Source organism: Vitis vinifera, chromosome 9 (genome assembly GCF_030704535.1).
Source record: "Vitis vinifera cultivar Pinot Noir 40024 chromosome 9, ASM3070453v1".
NCBI classification, from domain to species: Eukaryota; Viridiplantae; Streptophyta; class Magnoliopsida; order Vitales; family Vitaceae; genus Vitis; species Vitis vinifera.
This window is the reverse complement of record NC_081813.1, coordinates 24,203,560-24,228,412: the sequence shown is the minus strand read 5'-3', so window position 1 is coordinate 24,228,412 and position 24,853 is coordinate 24,203,560. Positions and strand designations below refer to the sequence as shown.

Genomic DNA, 24,853 nt, shown 5'->3' with positions numbered 1-24,853 from the left:
AGGAAAGATGGAGGAAAATGGTTTGTTTTTTCGGCTAGAGCAAATACTTTCAACTTATACATTTATGCTTGTAATGGAAACTAAGCAACAGAACAGGTTAGTGCTTATATAGTTATGTTTTCTTTAAGATCTTCATTGTTTAAATTTTTTCCTCTCATTCTCAATTTTGAAGCTAATTGAATATCTCCAATTTTCTTAGCCTGAGACCAATTATTGGAATCCTGCTGTGCACATTCTTTTAGGAATGCCAGGAATGAGGAAATTCTGGTTACAATGGTAAGCTCCTGTATCTTTGCTACGCATATGCTTTTATTTGAATTTTGATAAAGTCATGTTTGGTCGCTGTGCCATCAGCATCTTCTGGAGCTTTGGGTGCTTGAGCAAACCAGAAACTGTACGTAATTAAAAGAATTACTTTAAAACATGTGAGTCAACACAGTTCTGCATTTGATATGTAGTTACTGAGATAAAAAAAAAAAAAAAAAAAATCCTAAATAGGGTCATCCAAGCTCTTGGTGGCACAATTCCTTTAGAAATTAAAGGCTGTTTTAATGGAAAATTTTTAATGTATTTTTACCAGTCCTGGCTTTTTAGGCAGTGAGTAACTCTTGAATTGTTTTATTGATAAAAAAAAAAAAAAAAAATTATGTGGCCATTCTGGCAGGAGAAGGTTATCAATTGATCCCCTCAGGATTGGTATTGAAGCCATTATATTGTAGGTTAATTTTTCAGCTTAAATATTGAGTAATAAAATATGGTTTGTATAATTTTATGCCTAGATGTTTCTTTTTGCACATAATGTTATTTTTATTAATGGTGCATTTTGTTGAGAAAGAATACATTTTACAATGTGAAAGGATACAGAGAAATAGTGATGTTTTATCTTGTTACTTCCACTCTGCTTCTTTCAAATAAAGTTGTTAGTGCCATCTACTTGTTAATTTATTCTTCGTATGACTTTTTGATTTGGAATGTTGAGGATGAGTATGAGAAAAGAGGATGATATTGGGACAAGAGATCAGATCATTGTCCAGATATTGGAATAGAAATTTAGGAATGATATTGTGGTTGTCTCTCTATGATTTGAATAGAAATATAGACAATCATAGTGCAGTGATCCACCATTTTCCAGTAAGTGATAAAGCCTGCCTAAGTCTTAGCCTACAATAATGATTACATTCTCCATAATAGATGAGACATGGGAGAACATCATGTGGTATATTTTTGGTTTTCATTTTCTTTCTAGCATATTTAATGAATAGCATATCACAACAGCTTTTGATTTAGAAGAGATGAGTACAAGACCATGCTTTAGATGCCAGTAGCAGAATCTTAAAGAGGAGAAACAAATTCGCAATGAGATCCCATAAGCAGCTATGCTTTGTGAACTCTTGCCTTTGCTAGAAATTCTTTTATTTGTTGGTGTAACAATGACCTTGTAAAACATAATAAGGAGATAATATATATCAACTTTCTAAATTTCTTTGATACTGCATGCAACATCAATCTTGAAAAGCCTCCTTAACAAATCGTGGTCCTGATCCCCTCTATGCAATGCCTCGTTCGCCATTCTCTCTCTCTCTCTGACTCTCTACTAGTATTCCATGAATTCTTGCCTTTGCTAGAAACACTTTTTGCCTCTGAACATTATAACAAGATGGTGTATATCAATATTGTTAGCCTAAGGGTTCTCCTACTCACGTTTTGATGATAACAAACCATGGTTAAGTTGCTAATCAGTTTGAATCATAAGGAATTTCAGTTGTTAGTTTGGAAATTCATCAAAGGACCCAATGGATATAAGATCAAGGCATTTGGAAGGCCTTTAATTATAGGAAACATATGTAAGATGAATGTATGGGTGCATTTAAGATTTTCATATCTTTTCATGCATCTTTAAAAACTCGGTTTATGCATTAAAATTATATTTCCATCAAAACCTAAGTTTTATCAAATGAAACTTAGGTAAATCGTTCCAAAATTGACATATTAATTTACTTAAAGACCTTGCCTAAGTGTTAGAAGAGAAAAAAAAAACATAAAAAGATAGGTTTTCGGGCCAAAAATGGTGAATCGGTCAAGGCACCGGCCAACCAGCTCAATCGGCTAGGGTACCGATCGACTGGTTATACCTTCCCAGTCGAGGTTTGGTTGAGAGATGCAAAAAATCTTCTCTCTGCTTAGCCTTGCATTCCCGGTTGAGGGATATGCCTTCCCGGTCAAGGTTTGGTCGAGGATTAACGGTCACCTACCATGCATTTATTGCCCAACGACTAGTCAACCAATTGACCCCCCACTCGACCGGTCAAGGCTGTTTTTTGGTATTTTTGGCTCTTGAGGCTAAAAATTTATAAATTGAGAGCTCCACTTCATTTATGAGTAAGAGAATATCTGCATTTATTTGTCTGTCTACTCGTTCATGCCTCAAAAACTCTCATTCTTTCCTTGGTACATTAAATCTCCATTTGCATATTCCTTAGTGCACCCTTGTGATACTTCCTAGCATTTAAGTTGCATTTGAGCCCTTGTTGAGCTAGGTTGAGAGATTCAAACTTGTTATTTGAGTGTTAGAACCTTCAAGTGAGTAGAGACTTGAAGAGATTGTGTAAGAGCCCATTGGAGTCGGAATCCAAGTGTAAAGGAGTTAGAAGCTTCAAGTATAGTGGAACCCTCACTCGGTTAGGAGCTTGAAGAAAGTTGATGTAGGCAAGGGGTGCCGAACCACTATAAAATCTGAGTTTGCTTCTTCTAACCTTATCTCTTTATATTTGTGCTTCCTTTGCTTGAATTTGTTGTGGTTGAAAAAGATTTTTAAAACCCAATTCACCCCTCCTCTTAGGTGTTTTCTCTATTAAGATTAGCCTTTATTTTCTCAAATACCAATCTCTATCTATCTATCTATATATATACATAAATATACATACACATACACATATGTTTGTATAGATATAGCATTCCCTCTCTCTCTTGCTCTCACTCTCTTTCCCCTTGTGCAAATGCTCCATTAACTCTTTACTTTGCTAGAAACACTTTTGGTGGTTACCAGAAACACCATTCCTTACTCACCAGAAAACTTTGTTAGAGAGTAAACTCCATTCCTAACTAACCACCCTCTACACTAATACAAGACTTCCCCTTGAGAAATCTGCTCATGTTCACCATGGAAGACTGTCATTTGCCAAATTCCAGCTCATGTTCCCCAAAAGTGCCAGGGTCACCATGGAAGAAAGAAATCATTTTTTTTTATCCAATTTGTTCATTTGTGGGTAGAGGAAGAAGCAGATAGAGCGAAGCCCCCTCTTTCTGTCTGCTCTTCCTGAAGTAAGCGAATTGCATGTAGAGATCCATAGGGGCTGGAGGGGTAAAAATCTGACCATGTCCAATAGTTACAACCTCACAAGCCCTCGATATTAGTATCATCTAGGCAAAAAGATAGACCCAGAAACCCGGCCTGACAAAGGTACCTACTCTTTGACTAAATGGCGCAAAGCTGGTCAAAAGCTGTAAACATCTGAAGAACGCAACTCCAGAAGTTGAACGATTCTGAAAAGTGCCTGTCACTAAACGACATTTAACGCATGAAGCTTGAAGAGTATAAAAAGAGGCCTCATTTCACAACTAAGCAAGCCGACTTCATTTCCTTTCCATTTGTAAACCAACTTGCACTGAAAACCCAAAGTGAATCTTTGTATCTTCAGGGGCTTATGTTTTTGTGGGTGAAGCTAACTCCTTATGAGGTAGTTGTATGATTTTCCTAGGTAAAAGAGCCCCTGCATCCAAACTTTTGCTTCCAGAATCAGATACAGCTTAAACATTGTTGGAATCACATGTGTTCAGATAGTTGAAATTATCAGATTCCTCCCTCAAGATGAATAAATCTATTTATTGGGTCTGTCGGGACTAAAGAGGCTTGAAACCATAGCTTCTGCCTTGACTAGGTGGTACTATAACCAATTGAACTACAATCCTAAGTGTATAGCCCACATACTCTTATGATTTAATTCAACCCATTTCTATTTGGAAGTGATGGAGCATAAGCATATCTTTGTGTTGTGGAGCAGCTATTCTTGCTATCTCCCCAGTAAATCATAATCCTTTCTTGGTTGGGCTGAAACCATATTTCTATGTGGCCCACAATTTACGAAAGACTGTGGGCTAGGGCTAGTGGATCTCACCAACCCACCAGTCCTTTAAGCACCTCAACCTGGTTTGCTGATCGTGTTGTCTTTTACTGTCACCCCAATCTGGGCTATGCCACCACAAGTCTTTTAGGAAGGGAAAGCCTTCCCTATCTAACAGAATGACCAATTGCTTATTGTACGCAGAATGGAGAAGAAAAAGGGATATTCTTCTTATTCAATAGTTCTGAAATTACATGGGAATAAATAGGCTGAAACAAAAAACCACAAATCTAGAACCTAACAACTTGAACAGCCCAACAACTTTGACCTTATCCAAAATTCCAAATTTGATCAGTTTAATCAGTTCAGATTTATAGGAAAATAAAACAGAAACTTTACAAATAATCCTAATATTTCTACACTCACCCTCAACTTGGTGCATATATATTAATCATGCTCAACTTGCTAACTAGAGTTTGGAACTCTTGTCTAGAAAGGCTCTTAGTTAGAACATCTGCTATCTGTTGTTCTGTGGCGATGAATGACATACGGATAGGACCAGTTTTATCAATCTTGACATGTTTCGTGCTATCATGTTGAAGATTGTTTGCTATGCTAATCGTTGCCTTTTTATCACAAAACAATTTTATGGGAGGTTTTGAATTTAACTTAAGCTCTTCAAGAACTTTTTTCAGCTATAATATCTCACACACTCCATTTGCTATAGCTCTGAATTCTGCCTCTACACTACTTTGTGCTACTAAATTTTGCTTTTTGCTTCTCCATGTAATGAGATTGCCCCAAAAAAAGACACAATAACCAGAAGTTGATCTTTTATTTGTGACTGAACCTACCCAATCTACGTCGGTAAATACTTATACACTTCTCTACTCACTTTTCTTGAACAGTATACCTATTTCGGATGTACTCTTTAAATATCTTAGGATCCTGTATACGGCTTCAAGATGTTTTTCGTCACTCATTTCTGTTTCCTCAAGAAGGTCCACAACGTACTTTCTTTGTGTGACAACGATTCCCTATTCCCAAAAAATACTGTAAGGAGCGCAAGTCTTTAATCTCAAATTTAGCTGCAAGGCATTTCTTCAATCTTGCTATCTCGGCTTCATCACTCCTAGTAAGGATGATGTCTTCTACATACACGATCAAAATGGCTATCTTACCTCCTCTAGTATGCTTCATGAACATTGTATGATCTGTTTGTTCTTGATTGTAGTCATGATTTTTAACCAGCCTTGTAAATCTCTCAAACCATGCTCTTAGAAACTGTTTTAGACTATATAAAGACTTCCTCAGCTTGCATACTTTGGTTCCAAAGCTTTCCTCAAAACCTGGTGGAGCATCCATGAAGAATTCTTCTACATCACCATTAAGAAATGCATTCTTAACATCTAATTGGTGTAGGGACCATTCCAAGTTTACAGCCATAGAAAGTAGTACTCAAGATTATATTCAACTTGGTAATTGGAGCAAAGGTTTGCTAATAGTCTATCCCATAAGTCTGAGTGAAACCTTTAGCCACCAACTTGGCTTTATATCGTTCCAGAGATTCATCTAAATTAGACTTTACCATGAATACCCATTTACACCTCACTAGCGTCTTTTCTTCAGGCAAATTCACTTTTTCCCACGTGTTGTTCTCTAGAGCCTTCATCTCCTCAAAGATAGCCTCCTTCCACTTTGGAACACTTACAGCTTCCTGTATATTCTTAGGTACATCCACACTACACAATTGTGAAATAAAAACAGAGAAGGAAGGTGACAGATTTTTGCAAGACATATGATTGGAGATTGGATGCCTAGTACAATTTCTAATGCCTTTCCTAAGAGTAATAGGAGCATCTACAGGTTTAGGACCAACAGAATTTAAAGAACATGACATTTCAGAAGGAATACCTGGACTAGATACAGGTTTAGGACCATTGGAATTTAAAGAATATGACATTTAAGAAGGAATACCTGGATTGGATGAATCAGTTGCATTCTGATCTGGGCTCAGATTGAACTTTTGGCCTTGTAAAGTTGTGATGTCATCCTTACTTTAAGTCTGTTTGTTTCTTGAATATACAAACTCAAATAATTTATCCTCTTTAGTTCTTGTATCATGATCTATTCCAGTTTCAATTTCATAAGTAGGCATTGGATTAGGCAGTCCCACTTCCAGATTCGAAGTTCCCAAATCCAACAAAGGTAAACCAGAATTTATCAAACTTGGTTTTTTAATAGAACCCATGCGATTATTCTCAATTTCAAACGAGTCTTCACAAACATTCTCCCCCTAAAAGAGGAGTGTTAAAAATTCTTCAAGACTCGAAGAATGTGACATCCATAGTCACAAATAATTTTTTTTTTTTTTTTTTGGATCAAAAGATCTGTACCATTTTTGTGTTGGTGAATAGCTAAGAAAAACACATTTCAATGCTTGTGGATCCAATTTACTACAACTATGATTATATACATGCACAAAAGCAACACAACTAGACACTTTAAGGGGTAAATTAGAAATTAACCATGACCTTGGCAAACATTCTTTAAATATTTTTAGTGGAGTCTGAAAATTCAAAATTCTTGAAGGTATTCTGTTTATTAGATGAGCAGTAGTAAGAATAGCATCCTCCCATAAGCCTTTTTTTTTTTTTTTTTTTTACAAAAGAAGGATGAGAGGTCCTTCCCTAAAAAATACAGAATCTGATCAAAGTAAGAAAGCATTCCTCTATAAAAAACTATACAAAGATAAATCCCAACTAATTAAAACTTCTAAATCACAAACTATAGTCCAATTCAGTTGTAAAACACTAAGAGGAACTCCTTTAAAAGCAACAGTACAAGAGGCCTAAAGAGAGAAATAAAAATGAAGTAAGATCCCATAACATCCCTTCTGATCTCCCCTTATCCTAAAAAATCCTAGCGTTTCTCTCTTGCCACACATTCCACAACAAAGTAAGGCAAGTAATTTACTAAAGTGCCTTGCTTCTAATTGAATTCCCCAAACCTCTAAATGCAATAATCATCATGTCTCCAATACTCCTTAGTGGAAACCTATCCAACCTTATTAGATTGAAGAGCTTGTACCAAAGCCTAATAGTTAAGGGTCAATGTAGAAAAAAGTGGTCAATCGATTCTCCATTTCCTTTATATAGAATGCACCATTGAGGACAAAGGGATTTGTAGGGTCTTCTCAACTATAGCTTGTCATTGGTGCTTACCTTCCCATGTGCTACTAACCAAGCAAGGGCTTTAACCTCTGAAGGGGCTTTTGATCTCCATAAAAACTTGGCTGGAAGGAACAAGACAAAATTTAAGAAATTTGACAAGGCCAAGAAAAAAAATTTAACAGTAAACAAGCCTGATAAGGACAAAGACCAAACTCTTGAATCTGTTGCAGAAGGAGAAAAATGCACTGAACCAAGGGAGGACATGAGTTTCTAGAGGAGATCAATTTCTATATCAGTGAGATTTCGAAAGTTAAAATTCGAAGAGAGTGGATAGGAATTGTCAAGGACAATTAAGATAGTGAGACTTTTCATAGAAATAACTCTATAAAGACCAGAGAATTGAGAGCACAAAGGTTGATCAACCCACCTCCCCACCACTAGATGGATATATGGGGAGAACTCCTGAAAAACTTGTGCAATAACCTTTAATTCTCCCCATAAGTATTTAGGTACTTTAATTGTAAACATTAAAGACCTAGCTACTTCAAGGAGGTGTTTAATTTTTCTTTCTACTACTCCATTCTGTTGTGAAGTGTCATTACAAGAGTTTTGATGAATTATTCATTTTTCAAAATTGCATGAATTTTATATGATCTCCAAATATCACTATGAACAAGAGTAAAAAATTTGGTGATTGTAGGGTTGCATAGGAAATAACAGAGGATGATTATTTTTCAATTTGACAAATATCACATTGAAAAACAGATGGATTTTTATTCTTAAACAAATTGGGAAACAAATACTTTAGGCACTGAAAATTAGGATGGCCTAACAGATAGTGCCGCAACATTATTTCATTGTCACTAGAGCAGAAACCTCGGGTAGGGACTGTTTTAGCTTGAATATGAACAAGATAAGAGGATGCCTTATCTATATATATATATATATATATATATATATATATATATATCTCCTCCCCCACTCCACCCCCTCCCGCCCTCTCTCTTGCTCTCACTCCCTTACCCCTGTGCAAATGTTCCATTAACTCTCTTCTTTGCTGGAAATGCTTTTTTTGCTAACATATTATAACAAGATGATGTATATCAAATTTATTTGATATTACAAGCAATATCAATGTCGAACACCCTCCTAACAAATCTAATCTCTCTCCCTAGGCCATTGTTCCATGAACTCTAGCCTGTGCCAAAAACAATTTTGCTGGTTGGTATGACTTCAAAACCTCTAAAACATTATAACAAAGATGATGAATCTCAAATTTATTTGATACTACTAGCAATATCAATATCAAACACCCTCCCAAAAAATCTCATCCTCTCTATCCCTTTAAATTTATTTACTACAGGAAAGATCAATGCTGAAAACCTTCTCAAGGTCTCCAGATCCTCCTTCCTTTCCTTTTTCTTACACTGTCTCCCCTCCTGCGCTCTCTCCTTCCCTCTCTTCCTTGCCTTTTTTGCTAGAAACCCTTCCATTGGCTGGCATAACTGTGAGTCTTTTAAACATTACAAGAAGATGATGTATATCAAATTACTTTGATGCTGCCAACAATATCAGTGCCAAACAACCGCCCCTACAAATTCTGACCACCCTTATCCAATGCCATATTCCTAATCTAATTTGGATAAGGGGCCAGGCTATGCTGGATTCTTCAATCTGTGTGTGTGCACTTGTATATGTTTGTGCACGTGTTGTCCCTCACGTTCGGAACATCACCAGTGAAAATGAATAGAATACCTTTTTTTCTCCTCATTTGGAGAAAAGAACATTTTGCATTTTCTCATATGAGGATAATAACCTCCTTGGTCTGGGAGATTTCTTTTTGGTTGTAGTCATGTTCATGGTCGGTCTACTTCTGATGATTGCTTTTAGCACTCGTTTGTTCAAAATACAAATCCTTATAATAGTGTATATGCTAAATAATGAAGATTATTATTTCCCGATTATTATCGGGATGAATTGCCAGTTAATTACATGCATAAGAAACCATACACTGATGAAAAAATAGCCGGGGCAATTTAAAAAATATTATTTTTATCTTGATCATTACCATAGTGTATTTTCAGACCTTTTAGGCAAAACTCAAGCTTATGTAAGCTCTAAGTATTGATTGAATTGGTTCAAAACTGACTGGGCTTAATGATCATCATTCCTTGTTTTCATGAATGGGGAGTTTGATTCTATTAAGTTGGTATGTCTCTTTTAAGGACAAGAATCATAGAAAGGTTTGGCGGGCAGCTCCTCTCTGTTTATTTTGGACAATTTGGAAGGAAAGAAATAGGATAGTCTTCGATAACGAGGCTTTGTCGACTCAAAGATTGAAAAACTCTTTTGTTTGTAATATCTTATCTTGGGCTAATTCTTCTATAGTTGTAGGCCCTTTATCTTTGTTTAACTTTGTGGATTGGTTGGGTTCTTGTTGAGGGTCGGTGAGTGCTTGTGTTTTTGTTGCTTGTTTTAGGTGTCTCTTGTATACTCCCTGTATGCTCTGGGTTGCCTTTCAAGCTCCCTTTCTCTAATATATCTTTGTGCTTTTGCCTATCAAAAAAAAAATGAATGGGGAGTTTGATTCGTTGGTGTGGTTCCTTATTTTATGGCTTTCTCTATTAGAAACATGTGACAATTGTGGTTTAGTTTCTTAGGCCTTGTTAGAGATAGGTTCAAAGCTGGTTGGAAATAGTAGATCAATTGACATACGGAACTTATTATTTGTCACCTGTGGCAGACATTTTTGAACTGCTGTGAAAGTTCTTGGGAATGGATTAGAGGATTGTTGTGGAAAAGTTTGTGTTTTTTTAATTTATTTGTTGCTGGAACTCAAAACATGTATCAAAATGTTTGTAATGTATTTAAAGCTTCTAAAGAAATTTTTTATGTCCCCAAGCCTTTTTTATGATGATTCATTAATTTTTTTCACATATCTATTTTATTTCCTGAAGTTCTTTTTCCGTACTTATTCTCTTAACACTTGATTTGCTTTCCAGAAGTCTTTTTTATTTATTATTATTTATATTTTCTACATTATTCAAGTTGTTTTCCCTTGGCATTTCTGCTTCCTGTCCAGCTTCATTGAAGATTTTACAGGATATATACTCAAGAAAGAAATTGCATTGGTAAGTCTTAACTGTTTGTACTTGAGATAATCACTGTGCTATCAGTCAATTGCAAATAGTTAACTGGATGCCTGTTGAGTGTAGTTTTTCTGGAAGTCATTCAAATTTGTGGGTTGATTAAAAACATGAAATGTAACTTTTTTTTGTTTTTGTTTTTTTGCTAAAAATATCTTTCAACAATTTATTAATCTTTATCCCACATAACCAGTAAAAGTGCTTATTGAAATTATCTTTCCGAATATAGGTATTATCCTTTCAACACAAGACAAGGCCCCATGGGCGAAACAGGTTTCCACTAATGATTTGGGATGGGGCATTCAGCATTGGGCTCCCCTTGCCAGGGTAATCTTCCATTTCCTATTTATTTTAACTTTTGATTCATGTAATTAATAATTCTAATTATATTGATGGCTGAGTCTTTTTCGACAAATACAATCCTGAAAACCAGCCAGCCTCAAATTCCGGGCGTGACCCCTCAGATCAGACAAAACATGACAAGCACACACCCCCTGGCTTCAAATGGAGTTGGACAACAAATCACGACATCAACTTGATACTTGTCAGCTTGACAATACAACACACGGCCAGAGAAGCACATTCTAAATGAAAACCACTGTGTCATGTCTGCGAGTGGACAGCTCCACCACTTCCAACTTTTATCTTTCTGTTCCATGTAACAAGGGAAAGAGTCCCTTTGACTCTCCCTGTCTTCACATATTGTTGTTCTACCTGTATCTTGGAAACTGCGATTCCTGGCTCCTAGAAAAGGACCCAAAAAAAGTTCTTTGTTCTTCCATTAAATTTTTATTTTTTTTAATCCACTTCGTCACTATTCCCAAGTACTATCACACAGATATTATATTATATACACCATTACTACCATTATTAGTATTTTGCAACTTTGTATAAGAATCTCCTGTGACTACAGTTATCCCTTCCACAAATTGCTTGTGACTTGTAGTATCTTAGTTATAATAATTCATGCTAACCTATATATAAATACATAAAAGACATGGGCTACTCATGGTCACGGTCAGGAAGAGCTATGGCATGCCTACAGAGTGCCAGGTGGACCATGCCATTTTAATCATCATATACATTTACTAAAATCCTCTGAAGTTTAAAAGTACAAAGCCCGTCATACATACAAACACTAAGAATTACGAAACGTTTTTGGCCTAAAAAATGTTTTTTTTAATTAAAAAAATCAATTATTAGATAAAATTAGAAAACATGTTTCATAATTTGAAAAATCACTTATAATATTAAAATATCATTTATAATGTTTTTTTAAAAAAAAACACTTAACAAAGTAATTCTCCTAAAGTCACCTAAAAAATATCATCAATCGCATTCTAAACGTTCGAGTTAATTTGGACCAATCATGAGTCGATGGATACCAATATCCTAGTCAAGTGTACTCTACAATTTAAATGCGCCCCCATTGATTTCTATGAAATAGGGTCGGCAAATTAAGCTCCCTATCTTGCAAACAGGCTAGGGATGCGGATGGAAGAGAGGCTTTGTAGCTAGTCGGCCTTTCACTAGTGCAAAACTTTTTTAGTGCTAACTATATGAATTAATTAAGTAGCCCTTTCTCCATGTCGATATATACTTCGTTGCAATTATGAAATGATGTCTACTCTTATTTGCTTGCACATGGACATGGAGGAAAAAGCAACTTTAGAAGCCGTGCATGAGTGGCGTGGGCTTATTTTCTCCTAGCTACTAGTATACAAGTCCTGCATGCATATTGCATTGGAGAAAGTACATAAAAAATAAGAATATGACCTTCTCTGCCCCTGCCCCTGACTGAAAAACATCGAATGCACAGCTACAGCAAGGGAAAACAAAGTCATAATTACAAGACATAAAACATCTCTAATAATTCCCTTGATCTCAGCTGGGTTATTGCTTATAACAATAAAATTATTGTTCGTCTCACTTCAATACTTGTTGAAAATTTTGTGCTTCCACCACCAAATTTTGAGATATTCCCAGCTTTCTTCTGGAAGGAAACACATTAAACTGCCAGATATTATAGCCCTAAGAATGCTTTCCAGAATCCAAGGACAATTTTGGTTCGAGGTTAGGAACTTGGCAGTTGTATTCATATGAACCAAAGGGCCTTGATAAACGCAAATTATTGTCTTATTCTAATTTAGATGGAATATAACAAGTACGTTTACTGAGCCGGTAGGTCCATTGGGTCAATGCCCACTTAGTAAAGTTAAAAAAAAGTATGCTTCTGTGCCCCTCTCACATGCGGCCCAACATGTGTTTCCCTCATTTTGAGGCCAATGTGTAGTTCATCCTAATGCGCAAAGGAAGGATGCCACAAACTTGGCACAATTAATAAGTTAAAAGTAAAGGAAAGGAGGGCCTTTGGATTTGGAAAAGGTGACAAGGCTTGTGGAACATATCATTAAATTTGGCTCAAATTGGATGCACATGGCTTATATAATGAATGTACTCCCCACTTGAATTATATATATATGCCCACACACACATTTACAGATGGGGTTAACATTATCTTTTGTGCTTGTATGTTGTTCCACCTATTAAGTCACAAACATATATAAATGCATTTTTCTCTTTCTATTTATTTTTGTTATCTTCATTATGACTATCTGCTTCAGAAAAGCTCTTTCGAAAGAAAAAAACATGTCTCTAGAAAACATTCTGACAACCAAGCTAGCATTCATAAGCAGTTCTTCATAGATTGCCCCCATTCCCCTCAACTTGCTTTGAACCCTAACATAAAAGTTCTCAATTGGGCAAAGCATTAATCAGCATGGCAAACATATTTTGCAGATAGTATTTTTTGGGAGAAAAAGAGAAGGGATCATCCAACAGTATTTCCAAAGAAAATAAAAAAGTAAAAAGATATGCCAACATAATTGCATTGGGATGATGGGTCCCTGACAATTGAATGATCATCTGGAATGATAATCAGATTACTGATCATATCTTAAGCAATCATATGGTGCAGCATCATTTTTTATGAACTTCTTTGTTTGACTGGACAAAGTTCAAAGCCAAGACATGCATGCTTATAAATTATAATACAGATGATGATTGCATTAGTACAGTTCATGATTAGTACCCGAGTCAAGTGCAGTGCTCCTTCTCTTTCCCTGAAAGTAACATGTAAAGAACTTTGGGTTAGACAAGGTAACCAGAACTAAAGATGTATGTTTATTAGTGTGTTCAACATACTGACTTCCATCAAACAAAATTTTGTTTATGGTAAAGTTGGAATATATTTTTAAGGGACTAAACATTTCAAGCTTTTCCCATGAACACAGACTTCCAAACAATTCAAAATAATTGAACAATATGCACATATTAATTAAATGATTCATGTACCAATTAAGTAAAAGGCAGCTTCTGGGTGGACAAGGATAAAACGAGTTGCATCATACTATCAAACTAACTAAAGTTAGTGGGTTGATGATCATTCTCAGATTATTTACAGGTCTTAGATGCCTCACTCAGTTCATTCTATAACTTATATTTATTTGTTGTACTGAAAAGCTGTTATATTCATGTAGGGATGTGGATGACATTTCGAAATTGGTGAGGGTAAAGTGTGGTAAAGGACCAAAGCTCTCCTTTATTTAAAGGGTTGGCATGCAAAACAGAGGCTACACTCACAATTCAACTGAGTAAGAGAGAGAGACAGATACTGCCATCTCCATCTCCATCTCTCTCAACAGAAAATCTGCCTTTTCAACTAAGGAGAAATTGAAAGACAGACAGAAATCTATCTCCACTGAACCGTTCAGCCGACCAAGCCTTGTCTAGCTAGGTACCTCTTATCATGGATTTTAATACCCAAATAGCCAACTCATCATCTTCATCCAAGATTAAAAGGAAGAATCAGCAGCAGCAGCAGCAACAACAACCAGGAACACCAGCAAAGTTTCTGGGTGTCCGAAGAAGGCCATGGGGCAGATATGCTGCAGAGATAAGGGACCCTTCAACCAAAGAGCGGCATTGGCTTGGGACTTTCGACACAGCAGAGGAGGCAGCCTTAGCCTATGACCGAGCTGCCCGTTCCATGCGTGGTGTACGTGCTCGCACCAACTTTGTTTACTCAGACATGCCACCTGGCTCTTCTGTCACCACTATCATCTCACCTGATGAATCACAGAATGATATCTCAGCCCTCTTCATTCCTCCACAACAAAACAACCCCACCAACCAACTCGTCTTTAGTCAGGACCCAGTTAATGCATGCCAGTTTCCAAGTGAATTTTCAGGTGCAGGTGGATGGGTTCCTGGAAGTGTCACTGGTGGGTTCCAACAGGCTGTCACAGGTGTTATTGGTGGTAGTGGTGTGTCTTACCAGTTCAGTGGTGAAGACACGCAGCTCCCTCCTCTGCCTCCTGACATTTCAACACCTTCTTTTGGTTCAGATATGGGTCAGGGGGTCTGGAATGAAGCTAGTTTCCTTGGATTCTCGGAGCAGACAACTGGGTTAGATTTGGTGAGTGGTGGATCATGTTTTGGAATGATGGACTCAGGAGAGTTCGTGCAACACAATCCACTATTTGGGAGGATCACTCCTTCAGCCATTAACGAGTTTGATTTGGGTTCAACATCCTCTTATTTCTTTTAATAAATTTTACTTATCAATGTTCAAGTTTTTGGTAGCCAGTGACTGGCTTGAGGATGTAGGGTTAACTGTTGATGAATCAGTTTGCTTTCAATATCTGTATGTTTTAACATGCCTTGGGTTGGAGTGTAAGTGTACGGCATTCCATGAGACATTTAGTGCTCTATTGGAGTGTTTTTGATTGTTAAATCATTTCCCTACATTCACCGCTATTTAAGTTACAAAGCAATTAAGATTTTTCTGCTTTCAGCTTACATGTACAATGGGTTTTGTATGTGGAGATTGACCACATAGATGCCAAGATTTTCCAATTCAAGCGAGAGCAAAGCAGAGTGAAAGGCAAGAGGTATGAAGAGAAGTAACAAGAACCCCATAAAAGGTCTCTTGGAGCTTCTGAAGTAGAGAGATTCAATTGTAGAAAAAATTCAATCCAAAGGATGAATTCAAATGAACCCTTAATAAATAGGAGTTGATTGGGCGAAAAAATTAAGAGCCAAAAAGATGATGTCATGCATGCATCAAGGATAACAAATTTGACACAACCCATCAACACAAAGGAAGTTAGTGGGATTGGGTTCAGGACAATCGTATCATCTTATGTAACTCCTTGGTTGGGGTTGGGATCCTCATCAATCTGTTTAAACTTTACAAATTTACTGACCTATCAACAAATAAGAAAATTTCTGTATATTTCATGTTGGAAAACATGGAATATTTTTTCTAATTTAATTACAGACTAAAATCATGGGATTGGATTTTATATGTTTCATGTTGGAAGACATGGAATCAGTTGTATATATAGGAGAGTTAAAGTAATTGTAGGAATTTGTTTTTGTTTGACCTATTTCCTTTTGCTTCCTCACTACACAACTCCCATACAGATTGTAATTCAACCAAATTTCCAGGCTTCATTTAAAAAATTATAAAGATAAAAAATATTTTATAATTAGAAAATAAGCAAAATTCTTATCTTCTATCTTACAGATATCTTATAATTTAAAAAATTAAATATTAGACAAAATATAATATTTTATACATTTAAAATCTGGATGGATTAAACAAGTTAGAATATGGGTTGTTCACGTCAATTCATATATAAATCCAATCCAATCCAACTCATTTATTAAACAAGTTAAATAGGTCATGTCATATTCTAAACATATCTTATTTATATCTAGTCATCCCGATACAATTATTAAACAGATTAAATAAATTTTCGGTATTTCTTACCTAAACACAATGTAAACTTGACACAATCCGACCCCATAACCACCTCTTGAACCTTTTGGTAGGAAATGTAGTGGGAGCAGTACTCGTCCATGTAATGACACCCCTTTAATCTAAATCCAATCAAATTAGGCATGCCAATGTCTAGGCCGATCTCATCTCAACAACATGCATCCAACTCAACCCAACCCAACCCAACCCAACCCACAATCAAGATTCACCAGGACCATGTTAAGCTCCTAAAGCCTTGCTCTTGATTCAAGGAGGCATGAAGCCTCTTGGTGTTATACCAGTAGACACCTTCGAGGAAAGTCTCAGAGATTGCTTCTATACGATGACAACATGCTAAAGTGACCCTTGTGGAGATAGCCATCAAGATATCCTCTTAATGCAGTGAAAATGAACTACCATGGACGACAAGTGGAAAGGAAGGGAGTGACATCGGGGGAAAACCCTCGTTCATTCACCTTATGCCGTGAATGCTTCCAGCATGAGTTGGATAGGAGCAGTGACAGCCCCGACACAATAGCGGTAAAGTAGCTGCAACAGTTTACTGGCAACGTTACTTATCAAAAAAAAAAAAACAGTTTACTGGCAACGTGTCGCAGGGTAGGATTGAGTTTCCTGATAATGAAATTCCACTCACTCATCCACATGTTACTAATACAGCATGTGATGATAGTTGGGTGGCAAATATTTGTACACGTTGAATAAGAAATTAGGCGTCTACGCCTAAAAACATTACTTTTGGTTCACTGTTGGTTTTGAATATTTTTTTTCCTTGTAAATTCTATTAAATATTAATCACGGATATGCGGAAATAATCTATATTAATTTATACATGCTTACCAAGCAAAATAATCACCAGAAAAGCTAAAGGTACTAAACTGATTAAGAATAGTATTTAAATTTTGATTTTCACATATTTCAACAAGTAAACCAAATTATCAAACAATTTTGTTTTGCCTACTGACAGAGATTGACAAAGCAGAGAAGACATATGAGAAGAGAAGATCCTGATTTCTATTTTTAAGAGATTTGTCTTCTTCCCTGCATTTGTTTGATTCACTCCAGTAATTATTGGCTAATGGTTACTGGTCACCTTCTCCCAGCAGTTTTGTTTTTAATCTTTGCTTTCATACAGTTTACCTGTTGAGGAAACTGATAAAAAGCCATTCGTGTGACCTTTGTACCATATTCCAAATTGATAAATCAAGTAATACCTAGCATTAAGAATCTAAGACCTCATATCCATGCCCTTCTTTATTCCCAACATCTACTGTGAAAAATTAGTGGGTACAGACATTTAAGATTACCAAGCCCTGGCTCCATGTTCTTTATTTACTGAGGTTTACAATTAAACATAGTTTATAGGACTTGTGCATCATATTTTTTTTGGTCTAAATCAAGAAAGATATTTGTAACACACGAGATAAATATAGTTATGCTGGAAGACACCATCCCCTTGTATGTCTAATAAAGGGATGCATATTTTTATGCCTTAAGAGATGAGTATGTGCCTCATAAGCAAGCTACCCCTACATAATTTTAAATATCATTCATAACAAAACATAAAGATATTCTGCAACAAAAATTGCTCATTGCTATACCTTGTATTGCAGCTCTGTGACACTCGCAATATACCTCAACCAGGGCTTGGCAACAGGCTCATATTGCTGAAGGGAAAGATTATTGAAAACAACAATATCATCCCATTGTGCCCTTGAGGCCTGGCTCAAGTGCTAAATGGGATGGGGAGGGTTTGTGGGAGGTTCCAGGTTCAAGTCTCAATGGTGACAAAAATTTACCTATTAAAAAAACGATATCATCCGGTTGTTCAAAGTTCAAACAACTCAGACCAGAAATGCCTTCTTACCAGTAAAAATAAGAAACAAATACCAACCAAATGCATCCTAGCACATCAATTTTCACTTAAATTTAAATGAATGAAATATAACAAGCATTGCATCTTACTAACCTCTCTCAGAATAGGGGGAAAGACGTATTCATGTTTCCTGGACCATCAATACACATTTGCAAGAACTTTTTAGGAACTTATCTTCTCCAATCTTTGGCATCACGATAATTGATGTTCACTGAAGCCAATGGTGCTCCCTCGGCCATCCATTAGCCTACCATGATTTAAAATTTCAACCAGACCCACAAGACCATGCTGTTTATAGCACTAGGATGAAAAAAAGAATCGCAGCAACATAATCAGAAACTTGACCAAAACTCAAAGCATACCCTGCCTCAAAAAAGAAAAAGGGAAAGAAAAACAAAAAGGACAAACAAAAAAAAAAGCCAGCCAGCCATTTACCTGATTCGAACACCAATAAGGCTTGATCAGAATACTAATTATGCCAAAATATCAAACTGTTTCCGCACGTTTTTGTTATCAAGGTGGAAAACTCTTGCTTCCCTAAGCTCTGCACCCCCAAGCCCCCTGCTGAACCACGTGGGCTACATAGGAAGGGAAATGAACCAAAACAGTGCAGACCCACTTCTTGCAGGCTTATATACTTGGTAAGGCATTGGCAACTTGAATTATACCTTGTTCTTGAACAACTGAATTATAACCTACAGAAACAAACGCCAAAAGCATGCTAGTTCACTTGACAAATCTCTGTAGCTCTTCTTTAGGATCTCTACCCATGTAACAACAATGCTAACAATGGATTCCACTTCCCCGCAAACATGTCACAAACCATAAGCCATATCCAGCCTCCACTTCTCTTCAAAGCTTCCTGTGAAGTTAGAACATTTGCCATTATCGTCACTCAGATCCTAGAATAGAGACAATATTATATCAGCCAATACCTGCAATAAACAAAGTTTGTAAGCATATAATTTCATAAGTATGAGTTGAAGAATGAGAAGAAAAGAAGGAGAGAGAGGGAGGTAGGTAGAAGAATGACGGTTGCCACAATGAGGATTCATAGAAAAAGATGAAAATAGTTTGAACAAATAGTAGGAGCAGGCAGCAGTGGGAAGATTTGACATTGGAGCTTTTGATATATCTTTATTAGACAATCTATACCATCTATATCGATTAGATCTTACGGATATAGATGTCTACTTGTTATAGTTATTCAAGCTCAAGTCAAGGGTGCTTTGGGATTGAACTAAATAATATTTTGAAAAAATAACATTGTCTCCTGATGTTCCTAACAACTAAAGGACCTTCTCTCTAGTTTTTAAAGCAATATTACTCTCTCTTGATTAGATGGATGGAATTTGTTTCCTTACATTTTAAGAATGTCACCTCCCCAAAGCTTAATTAAGGAAGGAGCCAGTAAATATAAGTCAGTTTTGAGAAGTTCTGCAATTACTTACTTCCCTTCTTGATTCTATTTCCAAAGCAATTGAAGCAAGTGGTGAGATACGTTCAGAAGACCATTCACAACATATTCAAGCCATTTAAGCAGTGTAAAAATCTCCAACTTATTCAATTCTTTCTTTGTTCAAGAGCTCAACTTTCCCACTCACTGCTAATCCACAACATGCAAGTTAGACAAAAAAAATAAAAATAAAATCCATTCCAAGTTGCAAGAACCTTCGTACAGAGAAAAGGGGAAAGAGGTGCTAAGATCGATTAAACCCTAACTTCTACCTAATCTGCAGTATCTTTACATAATGAATCACTTCCAATCAACCCAACAATTCCCATTACAAGATTGCATAAATTAAAATGACATTACCCGACCTCATCTTTTATCAGGTCTACTATGTTGCTCCCAAAACCATGAAAGTTATTCAAAATGCTTTTTCCCAGATTGATAGGAGAAGAATATGAAAACGAAGAAAAAGAAAGGAGGAGCTGGAGGAGACAGTGGGGTGCCGAGCACGGGGCTGGCACATGGATGATGATGGCCTAGCGGAGTGGAGTGTGGGAGTTGGATGATAGCGGTGGAGGTGTCAACACCGGCACATCCTTGGCCGTGTCTGCTTCATTTGATGACGCTGTCTGACTCTTTCTTTCACCTAGAGGCGTTTTTTCAGACATTTTGAGACAAATGTTAAAATTGTCTGTTTCATTTCTAAAGAGAAGTTGTAAATTTAAATATTTAAATTGAAATTGCCTTTTCAAGATACTTCAAAATGATATTTTTAAAAATAATTTAAAATTAACATTTTTTTAATAAATATTTTTTTATAAAAGAAAACCTTATTTTTTTCAAAATCCCACCTTTTCTCTCTTTTCTTTTTTATCCGTTTATCACATATGAAAGGTTAATTTAAATTTTTTTGCAATTAGGTTGTTCGTTTTAATTTTGCATATTTATTTTTCAATTTATTTTCTAAAATTTGTATAAGTTTTTAAATAATTTTTTATTATATTTTTCTTTTTTTATAAAATAAGTTAGAGAATATGAAATTCATTTTTAAGTTTTTTTATCTTTTCTTTATATATATTAGAATTTATCACTCATTTAATTAAAAAAGTTATTCAATGGTTGAATTTATATATATCAATCTTTTCACTTTTGTCTTTAATACTATCAAAACTATTGATAAATATATTAATATTTTAAATTTAATTATAGAAATTATGTATAAAATTTAAATATGAAGATATATATATATATTGAAAATGGAATAATAATTCAATTATTTAATTCTATCTATCTATTAAGAGTTATATATCCTATTATTTTATAAATTTAAAAATATTATATTACATTATTTTATTTTATTTATATTATATGATATTCGTTATTATAAAAATTTATAAGAGAAAATCATATTACTTTACGTAGAGGTATATTATTTTGTCCAAATACCAACATAGTGGTCACACGCACTACCTTTTTAACTCTCATGTCAAAGGATCAAGTCCCTATTTGTTCACATTCTTTAAATTACCAATACCACATCGGAATGAGATGGAGATATAGAGATATAGTGGAGTTCAAAATAAACACTCAAGCTTCCCTTACCCATACCACATCAAAAGTAGCCTCTCTAAATTACCCATACCCCATTATAAGGAGATGGAGATGTTATGGAGTTCAAAATAAACACTAAGCATGATCAATCATGACTTTAGCAAGTCCAATAGGTGATCTATGGCCTGACCCAATCATAAAGCTTCAATCTTTTGCTTAGGAGAAAGAAAAAAGAAAAATGAGAATTGATAAACCAGTTCCCCGATTCATGGTATAATCATAGATTTGTCTCTTTAATATCGATTCAACTTGTCCTTCAATTTAAAAAGTGAACCAAATTGGACGAAGGCATAGTCGGCAATTTATTCAATTGAATCAGCATATCTATTTAAAACATTAAATATAAATTTAATTATATGTAATTGGTGGTTTATCCATGATTAGGTCAAAATCAATTCAACACCTTTTCAACAAAATGACCTCATGGCTTGGACAAGCCTATCAAACTGCTCAATCAAGCCAAAGCCTCATCCAACTATTCTAAAAGAAAAACTAGTACCTTTAAAGGTCAATCTATCCATAAGATAAGATTCATCCAAGTATAGCACATGCCCAGGGATAACCCAATTAATATGTCATCTATTTAAGCTCATAGAATGGTTAGAACATACTATGATGAATGGTCCTAACCCACTCTAACTAAAAAGTCATATGACTTCTCAATATGGTCATATCATGCTTGATGTCAACTAATCTTGAGAAGTCGATTAAACAAGGTTCTAATAGTTGGAATCAAGGTTAGAAGTTTATTAGTTGGTAGGTTATCCAAAAGAAATAAGAGATTATTACTTTTATAGTCAAGTCAATCAAAAGGTAATTGTTAGTACAAATGTTAAATTTCTAGAAGATGACTATATGATAAGTAATAAGGCTAGTAGTGGTACCAATTGGAGAGCACTAATGACACTCCCACAATAGCATAGAATACTATGGATCCAATACCTACTATTCCTAGCATTTCTAAAACACTAATGCCTCATCGTAGTTAGAGGGTTGTTGTACAACTAGACTAATTCATGTATATGGGAGAGTCTTTTAAGACAATTCTAGAGGAATATGAGATCGACCCCATAAATTATAGTGAAGTAATGAGTAGTGTGAGTGCACATCTTTGGCAAGGAGTTATGGAGGTAGAGTTAGAACCTATGCATTCGAACAAAATCTGGGAGCTTGTAAAAGCTCCTAATATGAAGAGACCTTCTTAACGGTAGCCATGCTTCAATCCATTAGAATAATTTTGTCTATTGCAATATATCTCGATTATGAGATATGACAAACGAGGATGAGTCTTATGTGTACAAGAAGGTGTAGGGAAGCATGGTGGTCTTTATGATCTTGTGTATTGATGACATTCTACTTATTAGAAATGATGTAGGGTCATTATCATCAATCAAAATTTGGTTGTCTACTTAATTCTAGATGAAAACATTTAGGAGAAGCATAATATATTCTTCTAATCAAGGTTTTAAGAGACCACAAGAATAGGAAGCTTGCACTATCTCAATCCACCTACATGGACAAGTTCTTGGTCAAGTATGTGATATAGGATTCCAAAAAATTGTTTCCTACCCATTAGGCATGGAGTTATTTTTTCTCAAGATAAGTGTCTTACGACAGTTAAGGAGAAAGAATGCATGTAGGTAGTACCCTATGTATCAACAATGGATAACCTTAAATATGTGATGTTATGTACTAAACCAAATATTTGCTTTGTTGTAAGGATGATAAGTAGATATTAATCTAATCCAAGTCTAAAAACTAGACAATAGTCAAGCATATACTAAATCATCTTAGAAGAATGAGGGATTATATGTATGTGTTCCATAGTGATGAGTTGGTACCCAATGGTTACATAAATTCAAACTTTTGATCTAATAAGGATTCTCATCAATATACCTTTGATTTTGTATTTACTATAAGTGGTGCAGCTGTTAATTAAAGGAGTATGAAGCAATCTTGCATTGTTGACTCCATTATGGAAGTCAAATGTGTTGCAACTTTTGAAGCTTAAAGGAAATTGTTTGGCTTAAGATGCTTCTCATGGGACTTAGGGTAGTATCCTTAGTTGTATCGCTCATAACATTGTTTTGTGACAACAGTGGGACAACAACACAGTCCAAAGAACTAAGAAGCCATTGGAAGGTTATACACATTGAGAGAAAATGTCATTTGATTTGTGACATAGTATTGAAGGGTAATGGAGTAGTGAAGAAGATACTTTCTACAAAGAACCTAGCAAATCCCTTCACTAAGACATCATCGAGCAGTGTCTTCAATAAGTCATAGGTGTTAGTTGCATTCTCGGTGTGTTTTGAGAGCTAGTGGGAGATTGTTAGGATAAATCCTTAAAAGCATGAGATGCAATCTATATACTAAGACCAATTAGGGTGCATGGAAAATCTACCTAAGGCTCTCTAGATCTATGCACAATAGAAACTATTGCATTTAATCTAATCCAATGAAGTAACTTTATAGACATAGATCTCATAGACCCCATAATCTTTCACCTGGTCACTCTTTTCACAAATCTTGATAAAAGAGAATGATGATCTTCTCTTTAAAGGGGATGTTATTCTCTTTAGAGTTTGAAAAACAAAATGCTAAATTGAAGCCCTAAACCCCTAAGGGAGTTTACATAGGCTTCCTTATGGGTTTAAGTGAATTGAGTCCAATTTGTGCTTGACTTACTTAATCCAACCCACTTGGGTCCTAATTAATTAATTGGTTATATTGGGCTCTAATTAATTAATTAACTCAATCTAGAAAGACCGCTAATAAGATCCAATGCAGTTTTACATTTTTACTAACACGCCTTTATGCACCCATATAAACTAGAAACCCGAATTTCTTAAAATAAAAAATAAATAAATAAAAAACTATCCCACATGAACCAGAAGCTCAAGTAAAGACCACTATAACTCATAGGAAAATATTAACTCATTCATAATTCAATTTTAAAATTGACTCAACATCCCACTATAGAGAGTTAATCCCACTGTAGTATCCTATGCATTACAATGAAGAAAAACTTGGATTTATGACCTACCATCCATTACATGTAAACTCTCTATAAACTAGTGTCCGTAATCTAACAAAGCATGTGTTGTCATTCTTTCAAGATTATCTCTTTAATACTTGAGTTACAGATCCTTCTATTATGTAATCAATTGATATAAGAATGAGAATGCTTACTCTACCTAACTTGGGTTTGGGATAAGGATGGAAAATAATTTTAAATTTTAAGACAGGAATAGGATAGGGGTGCCTTGTCCGAAACCCGCCTCATTAACACCCCCATTGCTATCCAATATGTAAACATATACATTAGTGCACTTATCATAGAAAAACCATAACCAAGACAAATCATCCCTCAAATTAGGAAGTAGTACACTACAATATTTGATGGATAACCCAAATCTATGAACCGACTATGAACTACTTATGATCTTGCAAGGAACACCATTGTGGGGGTGGTTGCTCCCATTATAAACATGTCTAGTATTGTCTATTTAGAGAATCTATATCTCTTGATTCCTAGGATTGACCCTACCATGAGGGTGGTGATGAACCTAAATGAAGATGGGCTTAACAATGGAGACTCATGGGCTTTGTTAATGTCCTCTCCTACTTA

At 35.5% G+C, this 24,853-nt stretch overlaps 1 protein-coding gene and 1 long non-coding RNA gene across 7 annotated transcripts; one reads left to right on the top strand and one right to left on the bottom strand.

Moving 5' to 3' along the window:
- Positions 1–13,303: 13,303 nt before the first annotated feature.
- On the bottom strand, positions 13,304–20,315 carry LOC104880408 (uncharacterized). Of its 6 annotated transcripts, XR_002030753.1 has the most exons (6): positions 19,980–20,298; positions 18,594–19,093; positions 18,252–18,458; positions 17,884–18,081; positions 16,277–16,813; positions 13,304–13,562 (listed from the first exon to the last, which is right to left on the bottom strand). It is a non-coding gene; the product is annotated as an uncharacterized LOC104880408 (long non-coding RNA). The 6 variants fall into 6 exon arrangements; XR_002030755.1 differs by lacking the exon at positions 17,884–18,081; XR_786661.3 differs by lacking the exon at positions 16,277–16,813 and having other exon boundaries at positions 13,359–13,562; positions 19,975–20,315.
- Positions 14,120–15,288, top strand: LOC132254339 (ethylene-responsive transcription factor LEP-like). Its single transcript, XM_059739793.1, has one exon. The coding sequence runs from the start codon at positions 14,249–14,251 to the stop codon at positions 15,047–15,049; it is 801 nt and encodes a 266-aa protein (XP_059595776.1). The 5' UTR covers positions 14,120–14,248; the 3' UTR covers positions 15,050–15,288.
- Positions 20,316–24,853: the final 4,538 nt, after the last annotated feature.

Bases quoted from the DNA above. Each gene is read 5' to 3' on its own strand.
- LOC132254339 (XM_059739793.1), top strand. From the start codon at position 14,249: ATGGATTTTAATACCCAAATAGCCAACTCATCATCTTCATCCAAGATT.